Source organism: Ahaetulla prasina, chromosome 10 (assembly GCF_028640845.1).
Source record: "Ahaetulla prasina isolate Xishuangbanna chromosome 10, ASM2864084v1, whole genome shotgun sequence".
Lineage (NCBI taxonomy): Eukaryota > Metazoa > Chordata > Lepidosauria > Squamata > Colubridae > Ahaetulla > Ahaetulla prasina.
Window position 1 is genome coordinate 14,198,655 of NC_080548.1, and position 16,433 is coordinate 14,215,087.

Sequence of the window (16,433 nt, forward strand, 5' to 3'; positions counted from 1 at the left end):
ACTCATTTCATCAGTGAGTCACAGCTGATGTCTACTGGCATTCTCACCCTATGGTAGACGCCCCCATGGCCTTTCCTAATGTTGGGCTCTACCTCCAGTCAGCAGGGCTGTAAAGCAGAGGTCTTCAAACTTGGCAGCTTTAAGACTTTTGGACTTCAACTCCCAGAATTCTCCAGCCAGCTAAGCTAAGAGAATTCTGGGAGTTGAAGTCCACAAATCTTAAAGCTGCCAAGTTTGAAGACCTCTGCTGTCAGGAATAGAAATTATAACCTCCTTAACTCCCTCTGGACAGCCAGCGGTTTCCGGTTCTGCTTCAGAATTAAATAATTCAACTCTACCACAGAGGAGATGTCCGCATAGGAATGTGGGGGAGGGGGGGAGTCATCAATGTCAGGCTTGCCCCAGCTAGATTCCTAAGAAAGAAAGACCCTCGACTCCATTTGGTTGAAATGATACGGTTCTTTTACTGAGAATTAGCGGTTGCAAACAAAGCAGGCTAGAACTGAAGTTCACATGCAAAAGATTACAAACTTTTTCCTGTCATCTAGCTCCCCCCTTGACCGGCTCATCTTTGACCAGTGGCATGCCGCCTAAATTTTTTTGAGAATGTTACAGATGTTTGGTGCAATTTGCATTCCTTTCTCAGGCTCCGCCTCCTTGAGGACTGGAATAAGCTGATTTCTCAACCTCTGGTTTCTGTCAAGCCTATCATCCCCCCCTCCCTTTTCCCAAATGCCATCACTCTGCTAAACAAATAATTCCCTCAACACTGTCAAACTATTTTACTAAGTCTGCACTAGTATTAACCTTATCATTCCCATCACCCATCTCCTTCCACTTATGACTGCATGACTGTAACTTTGTTGCTTGTATCCTTACGATTTATACTGATATTGTTTCCTGATTGCTTATTAGTACCCTATGACTATCATTAAGTGTTGTACCTTATGATTCTTTTATGTACAGAGAGAGCATATGCATCAAAGACAAATTTCTTGTGTGTCCAATCAAACTGGGCCAATAAAAAATTCAATTCAACTCAACTCAACTCAACTCAACTCAACTCTACCCTACCCTATCCTACCTTACCCTACCCTACCCTAACCTACCCCTTACAGGCCAATTGCCTATTTCCTCTCCTCTCTCTGACCCTTGCTTCCCAAGAGGGATGGCAGAGCGCCAGCGAGGCGCCAAGCTGAAGATCTGACAGTCATTGCCTTCTTTTAAACCAGGGAGTAGGCAACGAGCAGCCTCCTACTTGTGACATTTCAGCAGTCATAACCACACTGCCCAAATCTAGTAACAAAATAGCTACAGGAAGTCCTCGACTTATGACCACAATTGAGCCCAACATTTTTGTTGTTAAGCAAGACACTAATTAAGTGAGTTTGCCCCGTTTTCCTCGCCACAGTTGTTAAGTAAATCATTACAGTTGCCTATGGTGATTCTCAATCATCCAGGTCATGGTTGTCTCAAAGATGCTTTTTCAAAAGGCCACGTGGACTTGGTCTTTTCCTGGAGCAAGCTGTTTTGGTTCTCATCCGAGGAGCTTCATTCAGTCAGAACAAGAAGCAGCTTCTTGGATGAGAAGCGAAACGTCTTCCTTGAGGGGAAAAACATCTTTGAAAAAGCATCTTTGAGACAACCACTACAGATTTAAGTTAGTAACATGGTGAAGTGAATCTGGTGCCCCCATTGACCCTGGGACATTCAGTTGCCAAGTGTCTTGACGTTCGATCAGATGACCATGGGGCAGGGGTGAAATGTAAAATTTGTTACTACCGGTTCTGTGGGTGTGGCTTGGTGGGGTGGGAGAGTAATGTGACTGGGTGGGCATGGCCAACTTTTTTTTTTTACTTTTAAAAGCATTTTTTCTACAAACCTCTTCGGCTAAAGAGGTTATAAAAAATGCTTTTAAAAGGCTCTGGCGATCCCAGCTGAGTTGCCTGATCATCAGAAGCTTTTTTTTCTTTTAAAGGCAAAAAAAATGCTTTTAAAAGAAAAGAAAAGCCTCTGACGATCAGGCAACTCAGCTGGGATCGTCAGAGTCTTTTAAAAGCATTTTTTATAACCTCTTTAGCCGAAGAGGTTTGTAGAAAAAATGCTTTTAAAATTTTTTCTACAAACCTCTTCGCTTGAAGAGGTTGTAAGAAAATGCTTTTAAAAGGCTCTGACAATCCCAGCTGAGCCGCACGATCATCAGAGGCTTTTTCTTTTAACTTTTAAAAGCATTTTCTCGGCCGAAGAAAAAATGCTTTTAAAAGTAAAAAAAAAAACCTCTGATGATTGCGCGGCTTAGCTGGGCATGGGTGGGGGGGCAGGGATGTTTGCTACCCATACTCCGAACCAACCGCCCCCATCGCTACCGCATTGGATGATCCATTCCGAACCGGGAGCATTTCACCCCTGCCATGGGGATGCTGCAACGGTTGTTAAGCGTGGGAAAAACCGTCATTTTTTTCAGTGCCATTGTAACTTTGAACGGTCACTAAACAAATGGTTATAAGTTGAGGACTACCTGTAATGTCCTACAGAGTGTGGTCTCATCCCCTACACCCTCAAATTAAGTGGTGGGAAGGAGATATGTAATGTCCCTGGCAGCCTCAAAACTCTTCAATCATCCAACAGAATGAATGAGTTTGACTTAACTAGTTCGATGCGTATTTCCACTTCCTGTTTTAAACTTGTGATCCACTAATCAAGATTACAATGGAAGATAGAACCTGGTGGTCCCATAAAACTGTTGGGGACTATTCTATGATTGAGACGAAAGAATAACCATCTCTCTGTTGGAGGTCTTACCTTGAAGTAGATTATGATGGCAGCCACCAAAACGCCAATGCTTTGCACAAGATCTCCAACGACGTGGATAAATGCAGCTCGCACGCTAGTATTGTGTGTCCCCTCCTTGTGACTGTGATGGCTATGACCGTGTCCTGATTGGTGTAAGATAATGCCCATTCTATAGAAAGATATTAATAAAGAGCCAGTTGTACACAGAACATTAATTAAGAAGCTGGAACTGAACCAAGAAAATGTCAGCTTTTTAAGACTGACCAGACTAGGAGACCAATGCCATGTAGATCAGTGCTACTTTTAGTACAGGTAGTCCTCGAGTTACGGCCACAATGGAGCCCAAAATTTCTGTTGCTAAGCAAGACATTTGTGACGTGAATTTGGCCCAGTGGTGAAATCCAATTTTTTTTTTCTACCGGTTCTGTGGGTGTGGCTTGGGCATGGCATGGCTTGGTGGGTATGGCTTGGTGGGCGTGGCAGGGGAAGGATACTGCAAAATCTCCATTCCCACCCCACTCCAAGGGAAGGATACTGTAAAATCCCCATTCCCTCCTCACTCCTGGGGGAAGGATATTGCAAAATCCCCATTCCCACCCCACTCTGGGGCCAGCCAGAGGTGGTATTTGCCGGTTCTCCGAACTACTCAAAATCTCCACTACTGGTTCTCCAGAACCTGTCAGAACCTGCTGGATTTCACCCTTGATTTGGCCCCATTTTAGGACCTTTCTTGCCGCAGTTGTTAAGTGAATCCCTGCAGTTAAGTTAGTAACACAGTCGTTAAGTGAAACTGGCTTCCCCATTGACTTTGCTTGTCAGAAGATCAAAAAAGGGGATCCTGGCACACTGCAACCGTCATAAATCTGAGTCAATTGCCAAGTGTCTGAATTTTAATTCAGGGGGATGTTGCAACCATGGTTAAAAAGTGTGAGAAACGGTCGTAAGTCACTTTTTTTCCAGTGATGTTGCAACTTTGAACAGTCACTAAGCAAACAGTTGTACTTTTAAAAGAAAAAAAAAAGCCTCTGATGATTGCGCGGCTCAGCTGGGATCATCAGAACCCTTTAAAAGCATTTTTTCCTCTGACGATCCCAGCTGAGTTGCCTGATCATCACAGGCTTTTAAAAGCATTTCTTTACAACCTCTTCAGCTAGAAAAAATGCTTTTAAAAGTTAGAAAAAAAAGTTGGCCACGCCCACCCAGTCACATTACCCCACCCCCCAACCAAGTCACGCCCACAGAACCGGTAGTAACAAATTTTACATTTCAACCCTGGTTTACTCACATTACATTCTTGGTTAGGCCAGGGGTCTGCAAACTTGGCTCTTTTAAGACTTGTGAACTACCAGAGTTCCTCAGCCAGCAAAGACTCCCAGCAACTCTGAGAGTTGAAGTCCACACATCAAAAAGTGCCAAAGTGACCCCATGAGTTTGCAAGCTATCCATGATTGGGTTGGGATACAAGTAGTCCTCGACTTATGACCACCATTGGGCCCAAAGTGTCTGCTGCTAAGCGACATTTAATATGCAATAAGGGGGACTTGGTGGCTCAGTGGCTAAGATGTTGAGACTCTAGAAAGAGTGCAGAGAAGAGCAACAAAGATGATTAGGGGACTGGAGGATAAAACATATGAAGAACGGTTGCAGGAACTGGGCATGTCTAGTTTAACAAAAAGAAGGACTAGGGGAGACATGATAGCTGTGTTCCAATATCTCAGGGGCTGCCACAAAGAAGAGGGAGTCGGGCTGTTCTCCAAAGCACCTGAGGGTAGAACAAGAAGCAATGGGTGGAAACTGATCAAGGAAAGAAGCAACTTAGAACTAAGGAGAAATTTCCTGACAGTTAGAACAATTAATAAGTGGAACGACTTGCCTTCAGAAGTTGTGAATGCTCCAACACTGGAAGCTTTTAAGAAAATGTTGGATAACCATCTGACTGAGATGGTGTAGGGTTTCCTGCCTGGGCAGGGGGTTGGACTAGAAGGCCTCCAAGGTCCCTTCCAACTCTGATGTTATGTTATGTTATGTTATGTTATGTTATGTTATGTTATGTTATGTTATGTTATGTTATGTTATGTTATGTTATGTTATGTTATGTTATGTTATGTTATGTTATGTTATGTTATGCTTGTCGATCGGAAGGTCGGCAGTTCAGTGGTTCGAATCCCTAGTGCCACGTAATGGGGTGAGCTCCCGTTCCTTGTCCCAGCTTCTGCCAACCTAGCAGTTCGAAACCACGTAAAAAATGCAGATAGAAAAATAGGAACCACCTTTGGTGGGAAGATAACAGCGTTCCATGCGCCTTTGGCGTTGAGTCATGCCGGCCACATGACCACGGAGACGTCTTCGGACAGTGCTGGCTCTTCGGCTTTGAAACAGAGAAGAGCACCGCCCCCTAGAGTCAGGAACGACTAGCACCTATGTGCGAGGGGAACCTTTACCTTTAAGCAACACAGTTGTTGAGTTTTGCAGCCTTTTGTGCCATAGTTCTTAAGTGAATTGCTGCAGTTAACATGGTTGTTAAGCTCCCCCATTCACTTTACTGGTCAGAAGGTCACCAAAGTTGATCACATGACCCAGGGACACTGAAACCGTCATAAATATGAACCACTTGCCAAGCATCCGGATTTTGATCACGTGACCATGGGGATGATGCAACAGTCATAAGTGTGAAAAACAATCATAAGTCACTTTTTAAAGTGCCGTTGTAACTTCGAACGGTCACTAAACAAATGGTTTTAAGTCAAGGTGACTACCTGTATTTGTTATTCTTGGCATAAATGGAAGGGAAGTGCAATCTTGGTAGGAATCAAATAGATGCTAATTGAGGCCTGTCTGAGATGAAGAAACAAAATCAGAAGGAGAATATAATAGCGTGTGCTTTGATCAAGCCTCTCCCCTTATTTAGACGAAGAACTGCCAGATTGTTTGGTTTTTGGGACTTAAAAAGAGCGGGAGGATTTGCTATTTTTATTGCTGGCGTTCTTTTTTGCACCAGGCAGCAAGCAAGCAAGAAAAGACTGGACAACCATTTGTCTGAAATGGTATAGGGCAGGAGTGTCAAACTCGATTTCATGGAGGGCCACATCAGGGTTGACCTTGGGGGGGGCTGGGGGCCCGTGATCAGGTTAATCGTGGCTAGCTCAATGTCAGGAGTGCCTGTGGTGGCCTGAGCCCTCTCCAGAGAAAATGGAGCTCGGGAGGGGCTGCACACAGCCCTCCCAAACTCCTTTTTCACTGGCAGAGGGTTTCAGGAGGCCATCGCAGCTGAAAATGGAGCTCGAACGGCCCTCCCATTTTCGTTGGCAGAAGCTGGTCCTTCACCGTTTCCCGGGCAACCCCGCAGGCCAGATCTAAGCACCCTGTGGGCTGGATCCAGCCTGCAGGCCTCGAGTTTTGACACCCCGGTATAGGGTTTCCTGCATGAGCAACGCCTTGGACTAGAACAGGGATCTCCAACCCCTGGTCCCTGGACCAGCACCAGGCCGCAGCATGCAGGCAGCATGCAAAACCACGCCCCCTCCGGTCCGCAGAAAAACCTTTCTCCACAGAATCGTTCCCTGATGCCCAAAAGGTTGGGGGCTGCTGGACTAGTAGACTTCCAAGGTCCCTTTCAACTCTGTTATTCTGTTAAATCAATCAATCGATCAATCAATCGATCAATCGATCGATCAATCAATCGATCAATCAATCGATCAATCAATCGATCAATCAATCAATCGCATGTGTCCTTTGTGAAAGTTAGGGAGAAATTACAGGTAGTCCTTATAGGTAGAACATTTGCTTAGCAACCAATCAAAGTTGTGACAGTGATGAAAAAGATGAGTTGCGACCATCCTCGCACTTAGTTGTCTCAGGGTTCCCACAGTCATATAATTACGATCCAAGCACTTAGCAACTGGCTAGTATGTGTGATGGTTGCAGCATCCCAGAGTCCTGTGGTTGCCATTTGTCACGTTCCCTGCCAGCAAAGTCAATGGGGAAACCAGAGTTGCCTTTTCACTAGGTGATTTGCTTAAGGACAGCGACAAAAAGATACTAAAAGTGGTCACTAACACTTTGAGTACTTTCACTTAGCAACAGATGTTCCAACTCTTAGCGATTCTATGGATTGCATCAGTGGTGGGATTCAAGTAATTTAACAACCAGTTCTCTGCCCTAATGATTTCTTTCAACAACCAGTTCACCAAACTGCTCAGACAGTTAACAACCGGTTCTCCCAAAGTGGTGCGAACTGGCTGGATCCCACCACTGGATCACATCTTCCATCTTGCACTATTTCTTTTGAGTTTTTGTACGCTCAGCTTTGATGGTATCCAGCAACCATGTTCTTTGATGGCTTGGTTTTCTTTTACCACTAACTCCTCCCAACATAATTGCTTTCTCCAGTGAATTCCCTGCATCATCATCTTCATTTAATGACCCCATAATCCCTTGCGGGGTGGAGTCTGGACAATTGGATGGAGCTAGCAGAGTGTTTTAATGGCCGGATGCCCTTCCTGACATCAGTGCGGAGTTTTGTTTATTTGCAGTGCGCCCAGAGAGAGAAATATCTTTCTCACCTAGGATTGAACCCACAGCCACCTGATTGTGAGGCGACAGTTCCACCTCTAGGCCACCGCACCACTCCAAGTGCATGACATGGCCAAAATAAGTGAGACACAGTTTCGTGATTTTGCTTTCTAGTGACATGTCTGGCGTTATGCATTTCAGTCTTTGCTTGTTAGTCAGCTGTGCAAGGAAGTCAAGAACTACCTATACAAATTATCTTAGCTCGACCATTCTTGTCCAGGGGCAAAAGGTTTCCTATTCACAAATGACCAGCACCAGATTAGGACCCTACTGTAGAATGGGGGTGGGGGGTGGGGGGAAGGACTTTAATTATTTGCGAGTTACTATAATTCAGATTCTGTGCCACAAAATATATTGTGGCTCATTTCAGTTGAGATTTTGGTTGGGGATGGGCACAATACAATGGCAGAAATTCAGATCCAGGTTGGCACCACAGAGAGGTGAAACTGAAATTGATCCAAGTTCCTTAATGTACTTTTTTCTTTGCTTCCTGCCCCTTTGGGGGGGGGGGGGTGCGCAGATAAGACAGTTTGTCTTTGGTTCAACAAAATGCAGACTTCTAAACAAAGCGCTGGGTTACAGCCAGCTATTCCTTTATTTTTTTGCAGGCACCAAAAGCTCTCTTGCAGATAACAGCAGTGTTAGGAGTGAAGCTTTTACTTTGCATGTCTAGTAACCTTCCAGCTTTTTTTCCCAAATAAAAGAGTTTTAAAACCATCAGGAGAAACAGGGAGTTTGGCAGACACTAAGGCTGGTCTCCAGAAGTGCACTAAAGATGCCTGCTACAGAGTTTCTGGAAAATTCTTTTACTACCACCCAATTATTTTAGCTGCATGGAATCAAGAGCCTTTCAAATGCCAAGCAGATCAAAGAGAACCCTTATTTGGTCCATCCACAAAGACATTTCCATGTAAAGATAGTCTCAACTTACAACAATTCCTTTAGTGACCGTTCAAAGTTACAAGGGCACGGAAAAAAATGAGTTATGATCGTCTTCCACACCCATGACCGCTGCAGCATCCCCATAGTCACATGATCAAAATTTGGATGCTTGGCAACTGACTCATTTTTATCGCCATTGCAATGTCCCGGAGTCATGTGATCAGCTTTGGCAACCTTCTGACCAGCAAAGAGAATGGGGGAGCCAGGTTCACTTAACAATCATGTTAACTTCAGCAATTCACTTAAGAACTGTGTCATGAAAGGCTGTAAAATGGGGCAAAACTCAACAACTATGTCGCTTAAAGATAAAGGTTCCCTTTGCACATATGTGCTAGTCATTCCCATCTCTAGGGGGCGGTGCTCATCTCAAAGCCAAAGAGCCAGCGCTGTCCGAAAACGTCTCCGTGGTCATGTGGCCGGCATGACTAAATGCCAAAGGCACACGGAAGGCTGTTACCTTCCCACCAAAGGTGGTCCCTATTTTTCTACTTGCATTTTTATGTGCTTTCGAACTGCTAGGTTGGCAGAAGCTTTGGCGTCTTTCTGACAAGTCAATCGGGGAGCCAAATTCACTTAACAGCTGTGTTACTAATTTAACTGAATGTGTATGGAGATTCTCAGTCATCCAAGTCATAGTTGTCCCAAAGGTGTTTTTTTGAGAAGCAACGGGACTTTCTGGTTTTTCTGTGAAGGAGTTTCACTTCTCATTCAAGAAGCTTCTTCAGCTCTGACTGGATGACACAGATAAACCTCTAGGTCAGGGGTCTCCAACCTTGATCCCTTTAAGACTTGTGACTTTGCTGGCTGAGGGACTCTGGGAATTGAAGTCCACAAGTCTTAAACGGACCAAGGTTGGAGACCCCTGCTCTAGGTGGCCTTAACGATTCACTAAAAGGATGCAAATGACCAGCTTTCTGCAAAGAGTATAAATACTTCCATTCCCCACCATCAAGTCAGAGCTGAAGAAGCTTCTTGGTTGAGAAGCGAAAGTTAAGCGCAGTTAAGCGATAACTTAATTGAAGTGATTCGTTTAACAACTGTGGCAAGAAAGGTCGTAAAATGGGGCAAAAAACTCATTAAACAAACGTCTCACTTAGCAACAGAAATGCTGGGCTCAACTGTAGTTGTAAGTCAAGGACTACCTGTATTGCCAGGATCAAGGTCCATCACCTGGTAAAGTCTTGAGTTTTTCTTAAGGATTTTAGGATGTTGTTCAAAAATTACCCTGAACGTTCATACTTACATGATATTTACAGCCACAGCACAGCCGGAAGTGATAAGCATGGCATCTCCTTCTATCTCATAGTCACCAGAAATCAGTCTCTGCGCTGCTAGGTAAACTAGCACACCAGTTACCACCCAGATCGAGAGAACGGACAGCAGGGCTCCCAAAATCTCTGCAGCAAAAGTCAGAAAACTTTGTTTAGAATAGAATAGAATAGAATAGAATAGAATAGAATAGAATAGAATAGAATAGAATAGAATAGAACAGAATAGAACAGAATAGAATAGAATTCTTTATTGGCCAAGTGTGATAAGGGGCGTGCATAAGAGCACCAGCGTGCCTACCGTTCCTGTCCTAATGTTCCCTTTGGTTATATCCAGTTCGTATGGTAATTTCATGCTTTTTTATTTATTTATTTATTTATTTATTTATTTATTTATTTATTTATTTATTTATTTATTTATTTATTTATTTATTTATTTATTTATTAATCACATTTATATACCGCCCTATCTCCCAGGGGACTCAGGGCGGTTCACAGGCAAGTAAAAACATATAAATACAGACTAAAATAACAGTTAAAAAACTTATTCTACAACGCCGAATTATTAAAAAGCAATATAAATAATAAAACCCATCTAAAACCAATATAAATTTAAAATCTAATCCAGTCCTGCGCAGATGAATAAATGTGTTTTAAGCTCGCGACGGAAGGTTCGGAGGTCCGGAAGTTGACGAAGTCCTGGGGGGAGTTCGTTCCAGAGGGTGGGAGCCCCCACAGAGAAGGCCCTTCCCCTGGGTGTCGCCAGACGACACTGCCTAGCTGACGGCACCCTGAGGAGTCCCTCTCTGTAAGAGCGCACGGGTCGGTGAGAGGTATTCGGTAGCAGTAGGCGGTCCCGTAAGTAACCCGGCCCTATGCCATGGAGCGCTTTAAAGGTAGTTACCAAAACCTTCAAGCGCACCCGGAAGGCCACAGGTAGCCAGTGCAGTCTGCGCAGGATAGGTGTCACACGGGAGCCACGAGGGGCTCCCTCAATCACCCACGCAGCTGCATTCTGAACTAACTGCAGCCTCCGGATGCCCTTCAAGGGGAGCCCCATGTAGAGAGCATTGCAGTAATCCAGACGAGACGTCACGAGGGCGTGAGTGAACATGCATAGGGCATCCCGGTCTAGAAAGGGGCGCAACTGGCGCACCAGGCGAACCTGGTAGAAAGCTCTCCTGGAGACGGCTGTCAAATGATCTTCAAAAGACAGCCGTTCATCCAGGAGGACGCCCAAGTTGCGCACCCTCTCCATCGGGGCCAATGACTCGCCCCCAACAGTCAGCCGTGGACTCAGCTGACTGTACCGGGATGCTGGCATCCACAGCCACTCTGTCTTGGAGGGATTGAGCTTGAGCCTGTTTCTCTCCCATCCAGACCCGTACGGCTTCCAAACACCGGGACAGCACTTCGATAGCTTCGTTGGGGTGGCCCGGTGTGGAAAAGTACAGCTGGGTGTCATCCGCGTACAGCTGGTACCTCACACCGAAGCCACTGATGATCTCACCCAGCGGCTTCATATAGATGTTGAACAGAAGGGGCGAGAGAATCGACCCCTGCGGCACCCCACAAGTGAGGCGCCTCGGGGCCGACCTCTGCCCCCCTGTCAACACCGTCTGCGACCGATTGGAGAGATAGGAGGAGAACCACCGATAAACGGTGCCTCCCACTCCCAATCCCTCCAACCGGCGCAGCAGGATGCCATGGTCGATGGTATCAAAAGCCCTGAGAGGTCTAATAGGACCAGGGCAGAGGAACAACCCCTATCCCTGGCCCTCCAGAGATCATCCACCAACGCGACCAACGCTTATACTTACATACACCACACTACTGAGCATATAAAACATTTGCTAGGTCAATTCTTGATTACTGCTCGCCTGTCTGGAACCCATACCATATATCTGATATCAATACAGTTGAGCGTGTCCAAAGGTATTTTACGAGAAGAGTTCTCCACTCCTCCGTAACCAGTAAAATACCTTATTCCACCAGACTTGATATCCTGGGTCTAGAAAACTTGGAACTCCGTCGCCTTCGACAGGACCTGGGTTTAGCTCATAGAATCATCCGTTATAATGTCCTTCCTACCAATGACTACTTCAGTTTCAACTACAATAACACAAGAGCTACCAACAGATTTAAACTTAATGTCAACCGCTCCAGTTTAGATTGCAGAAAACACGATTTCTGTAACAGAATTATCTATGCTTGGAATGCATTACCTGACTCTGTGGTCTCTTCTCATAACCCCAAAAGCTTTATTCAAAATCTATCCACTGTTGACCTCACCCCATTCCTAAGAGGACTCTAAGGGGCGTGCATAAGAGCACAAACGTGCCTACCGTTCCTGTCCTATTGTTTCTTTCCCTATATATATATATATGCCTATACTTCCTTGTTTCTCCTCATATATATGTTTATATATTATATAATCTTTTGTGTTATGCTTGTGTATATTGTTATGACAAAATTAAATAAAAATAAATAAATAAATAAATAAATATTGTTGTGTTTGACAAATATCTAAATAAATAAATAAAAATAAAAATAAATAAATAGAATAGAATAGAATAGAATTCTTTATTGGCCAAGTGTGATTGGACACACAACAAATTTGTCTTTGGTGCATAGGCTCTCAGTGTACATAAAGAAAAAATAAAACATATTCGTCAAGAATCATAAGATTCAATACTTAGGGATAGTCATAGGATAATAATAAGCAATCAAATCATACTAGGAAACAATAAAAACAATATAAGTTGTAAAGATACAAGCAACATGGATATAGCCATAAATGGGAAGAGATAGGTACTAGTAAGGATGAGAAGAAGAATAGTAATACAGTCTTGGTAGTTAATTTGACAGTGTTGTGGGAATTAGTTGTTTAGCAGAGTGATGGCATTCGGGGGAAAACTGTCTTTGTGTCTAGTTGTCTTGGTGTGCAGTGCTCTATAGCGTTGTTTTGAGGGTAGAAGTTGAAACAAATTTCAGTACGGAAACATATAGAGTACAGTGTTCAGTACACGGATCTGACATAGGCATTAAAGGTTGGAAAACTCCCAAGTTTGCACCGGCTGACTCACTCACCCAAGGTATAATTAATAAAGAGCACCTCTGCCAAATACTCATGAACTAAATGTTCTTTCAACCAATCAGCTCATTCTGCCATTAAATGAAAGAGCAATTGATTCATTTCAGCCCAGCTATATTTGAGCTTTTTGCCGTCGCATGCCAAAAGCGGGGGGAGTGCAGGGGTCACATGCACGCGTGCTCACACCCATAATGCAATGCCCTCCACATGCCCCACCCATGCATGCGTGTGCGATCCCGCCGAGCTGCCCTGCCCCCTGCTCATGCACCTGCACATGCCCACAAAACCCCTTAGCACCCTATTTTGGGCCTAGCAGGCCCCCCTGAAGCCTCCGGAGGCCGGAAATGGCCCGTTTCCAGACTTACGTTAGGTCCACTAGACCTGTTTTTTGCCCTCCCCTGGCTTTTCTGGAGCATCCAGGATGCCAAAAACAGCTTACCATGGCCCTCCAAAGGCCCTCCAGAGGCCAGAAATAGGTCTGTTTCCAGAATTTCTGGTAGGCCTGTTTTTTGCCCTCCCAGAGCTTCCATGCGAGCCCTGTACTTACCTGGCATCCAAAATGGGCCGCGAGGGGACTCCTGGGAGGGGCATGGGCATGGGCATGGGCATGCATCTCCCACATGCGTGGCAGAGACCCAAAAATCAGCTGGCTGGTGGGAGGCGCGTGTGCATGCGCAGTGAAGCTGATCTAGGGCAATGGCTTGCGTGCCCACAGAAATGGCTCCGCCTGCCACCTGTGGCACGCGTGTCATAAGTTTGCCACCACGGTTTTAGACTATATGTATAAAGGTAAAGGTTCCCCTTGCACATACGTGCTAGTTGTTTTTGACTCTAGGGGGCAGTACTCATCTCCGTTTCAAAGCCAAAGAGCCAGCGCTGTCCGAAGACATCTCCGTGGTCATGTGGCTGGCATGACTCAACGCCAAAGGCACACGGAACGCTGTTACCTTCCCACCAAAGGTGGTCCCTATTTTTCTACTTGCATTTTTTACGTGCTTTCGAACTGCTAGGTTCGCAGAAGCTGGGACAAGGAATGGGAGCTCACCCCGTTACACGGTAGCACTAGGGATTTGAACCGCTGAGCTGCCAACCTTTCGATCAACAAGCTCAACGTCCTAGCCCCTGTGCCACCGCTTCCCCTATATAATATATATACAAATATACTATATGTATATTTTTCTAATTTTCCCCCTAAGCTCTGTAATAGGGAACTTAGGAGCCATGCTGGGTTCAATTGCACATCAACTAAGAGTTGTGTTAAACAGACAAATTAAAGTCTTATCGGATGGCAAGTTTCGCACGCACCCCTGCATACAAATTCTGAGATCTTTTATCTTTATTGAGAAAGAGATCTACATCTTTTATCTTTGAATAGAATAGAATATAATTTTTTATTGGCCAAGTGTGATTGGACACACAAGGAATTTGTCTTGGTGCATATGCTCTCAGTGTACATAAAAGAAAAGATACCTTCATCAAGGTACAACATTTACAACACAAATGATGGTCAATATATCAATATAAATCATAAGGATTACCAGCAACAAGGTTACAGTCATACAGTCATAAGTGGGAGGAGATGGGTGATGGGAACGATGAGAAGATTAATAGTAGTGCAGATTTAGTAAATAGTTCGACAGTGTTGAGGGAATTATTTGTTTAGCAGAGTGATGGCCTTCAGGAAAAAACTGTTACATCTTTCTTTCAGCCAATGCCTACCATATGAGCACTGATCTCTTAGGAAGGTGGTACTAAGGACCAATAACTGATTGTGCTGCAGTTAAATCATTAACGCATGGCTGACTGGGAAAGTCTGGGAGTCGAAGTACACACGTCATATAGTTGCCAAGATTGGAAACTCCTGCACCAAGTATCTGCATGGTATGTATCTTATGTTATGTGATTAAACTATACAGGATCAAACTCAAGGAGTTGGCTGGATTCCTGGGGACAGATCAGCTAAAGGAAGTTTCTGAGCAACAGTAAGACAAGGAACTAAACTAAAATCATTGCTACCGTCACTACGGACCAATGACCCAGTTTTTGTGGCAGTTCAGCCACTAAATACCGTATTTTTCGTAGTATAAGACACACTTCCCCCCCCTAAAAGAGGCTGAAAATTTGGGTGCGTCTTATACTCCTAAATGTAGCCCCGCCTGGTGGGTTTCAATTTTTTTTTACTGTTGGTTCTGTGGGTGTGGCTTGGTGGGCGTGGCATGGCCTGGTGGGCGTGGCAGGAGAAGGATACTGTAAAATCTCTATTCCCACCCCACTCCAGGGGGAAGGATACTGCAAAATCCCCATTTCCTCCCAATCAGCTGGGACTCAGGAGGCAGAGAATAGATGGGGGCGGGGCCAGTCAGAAGTAGTATTTACCGGTTATCCAAACTACTCAAAATTTCCACTACCGGTTCTCCAGAACTGGTCAGAACCTGCTGAAACCCATCTCCGGCCAGCCCCCACCCTTCGGCCTCTGCACGTCCTCTTCCTGGCTGCAGAGATTGCCACAGACAATGGCTTGTGTTTTTGGGCTCCACGCCTCGCATTTTCAGCCTCCAAACGCTCCATTTGAGAACCGTTCAAGGCTGCGGAGATTGCCAAAGCACATCGGCGCCTCCGTGCATCACGTTTGCGGCCTCTGTGCATCGTGCTTCCGGGCGGTGATCAGCAGTGATGTGCTTTGGCAATCCCAGCAGCCTTGAACGGCTTTCAAACGGAGCATTTGGAGGCCCTAAAACGCGAGGCGTGAAACCCCAAATGGTAACCCGGAAGAGCTGCTGCCTTTTTCTTACTGCTTCCGCGCTTCACCTGCTTTACTCACTGGAGCGCCTTCCGACGATCAGCTGTGCTTTTGAAGCTGCTTATAAGCCCCAACAAGGTGCGTGCGTGCAAAGCAAGTGTGTGCGCGCACGCTCACAACCAGTGAACTAATGTGCTGAAGCTGACCAGGCTAAGGACGCTAGCCAGATGAATACCTGGTAGGCAGAGGGAGGATTTTTTTTTTCCTATTTTCCTCCCCACAAACTAGGTTGCGTCTTATACTCTGAAAAATACGGTAATTGCAAATTGTGTGTGTGTATGTGATTAAAATATAGGCAAAAAACGTAAGGAACTGGCTGGATCATTGGGGACAGATCAGCTAGAGAAAGCTCCAGGCAACAGGAAGACAAGGAACTGAAGACAAGGAACTAAAGACAATGGTAAGAGGAAGTCAAATAACTCAAACAAAGTCACTGTCTGTACTGAATAGTCAACAGAAAACGTGTCATTGAAGATTGGCAATATGCCACCCCAGCAAGCTGAGCGGGTGCCGGAAGAAAAAGTGCAGATTTTGTTCACACGACACATTAACCCTGGCTACTTCTGCACAGAACCCTCAGCCAGCCAACCCTCCTAAGTTCATCAACCCCATTAAATCTACAAGGTAACTAAGTGAGCGTAAAGGTTACGCTGCAGGACAAAGGCAGATGCTGGAACATGTAGCTAATCCAATTAAGTGTGCCTCATGAATGAACAGAGAGGAACAACGTAGGTTGGAAGCCACAATCAGGAAACAGAGAAAAAAGAAGCCAACATTGTCCAGTTGGGCTCTGCAGGTAGAAGTTGGTGGGAAATTTCCTTGAAATGGAGAAAGGAGGGCTTGGATTATAAATGCAGGCAATGCTCGATTTAGGGATGCGGTGGCTAAAACACTGAGCTTGTCGATCGAAAGGTCAGCAGTTCAAATCCCTGGTAACAGGGTGAGCTCCCGTTACTTGTCCCAG

General features: G+C 45.1%; 1 protein-coding gene across 1 annotated transcript in view; it reads right to left on the minus strand.

Annotated features, from left to right (window-relative positions):
* SLC30A2 (solute carrier family 30 member 2) overlaps window positions 1-16,433 on the minus strand; it is a 29,523-nt gene that overhangs the window by 7,611 nt on the left and 5,479 nt on the right. The window contains exons 4-5 of the mRNA XM_058195136.1: window positions 9,551-9,704; window positions 2,803-2,962 (exon numbers count right to left, since the gene is read on the minus strand). Coding sequence (XP_058051119.1) covers window positions 2,803-2,962; window positions 9,551-9,704 — 314 coding nt within the window. The remainder of the gene's footprint in view (window positions 1-2,802; window positions 2,963-9,550; window positions 9,705-16,433) is intronic.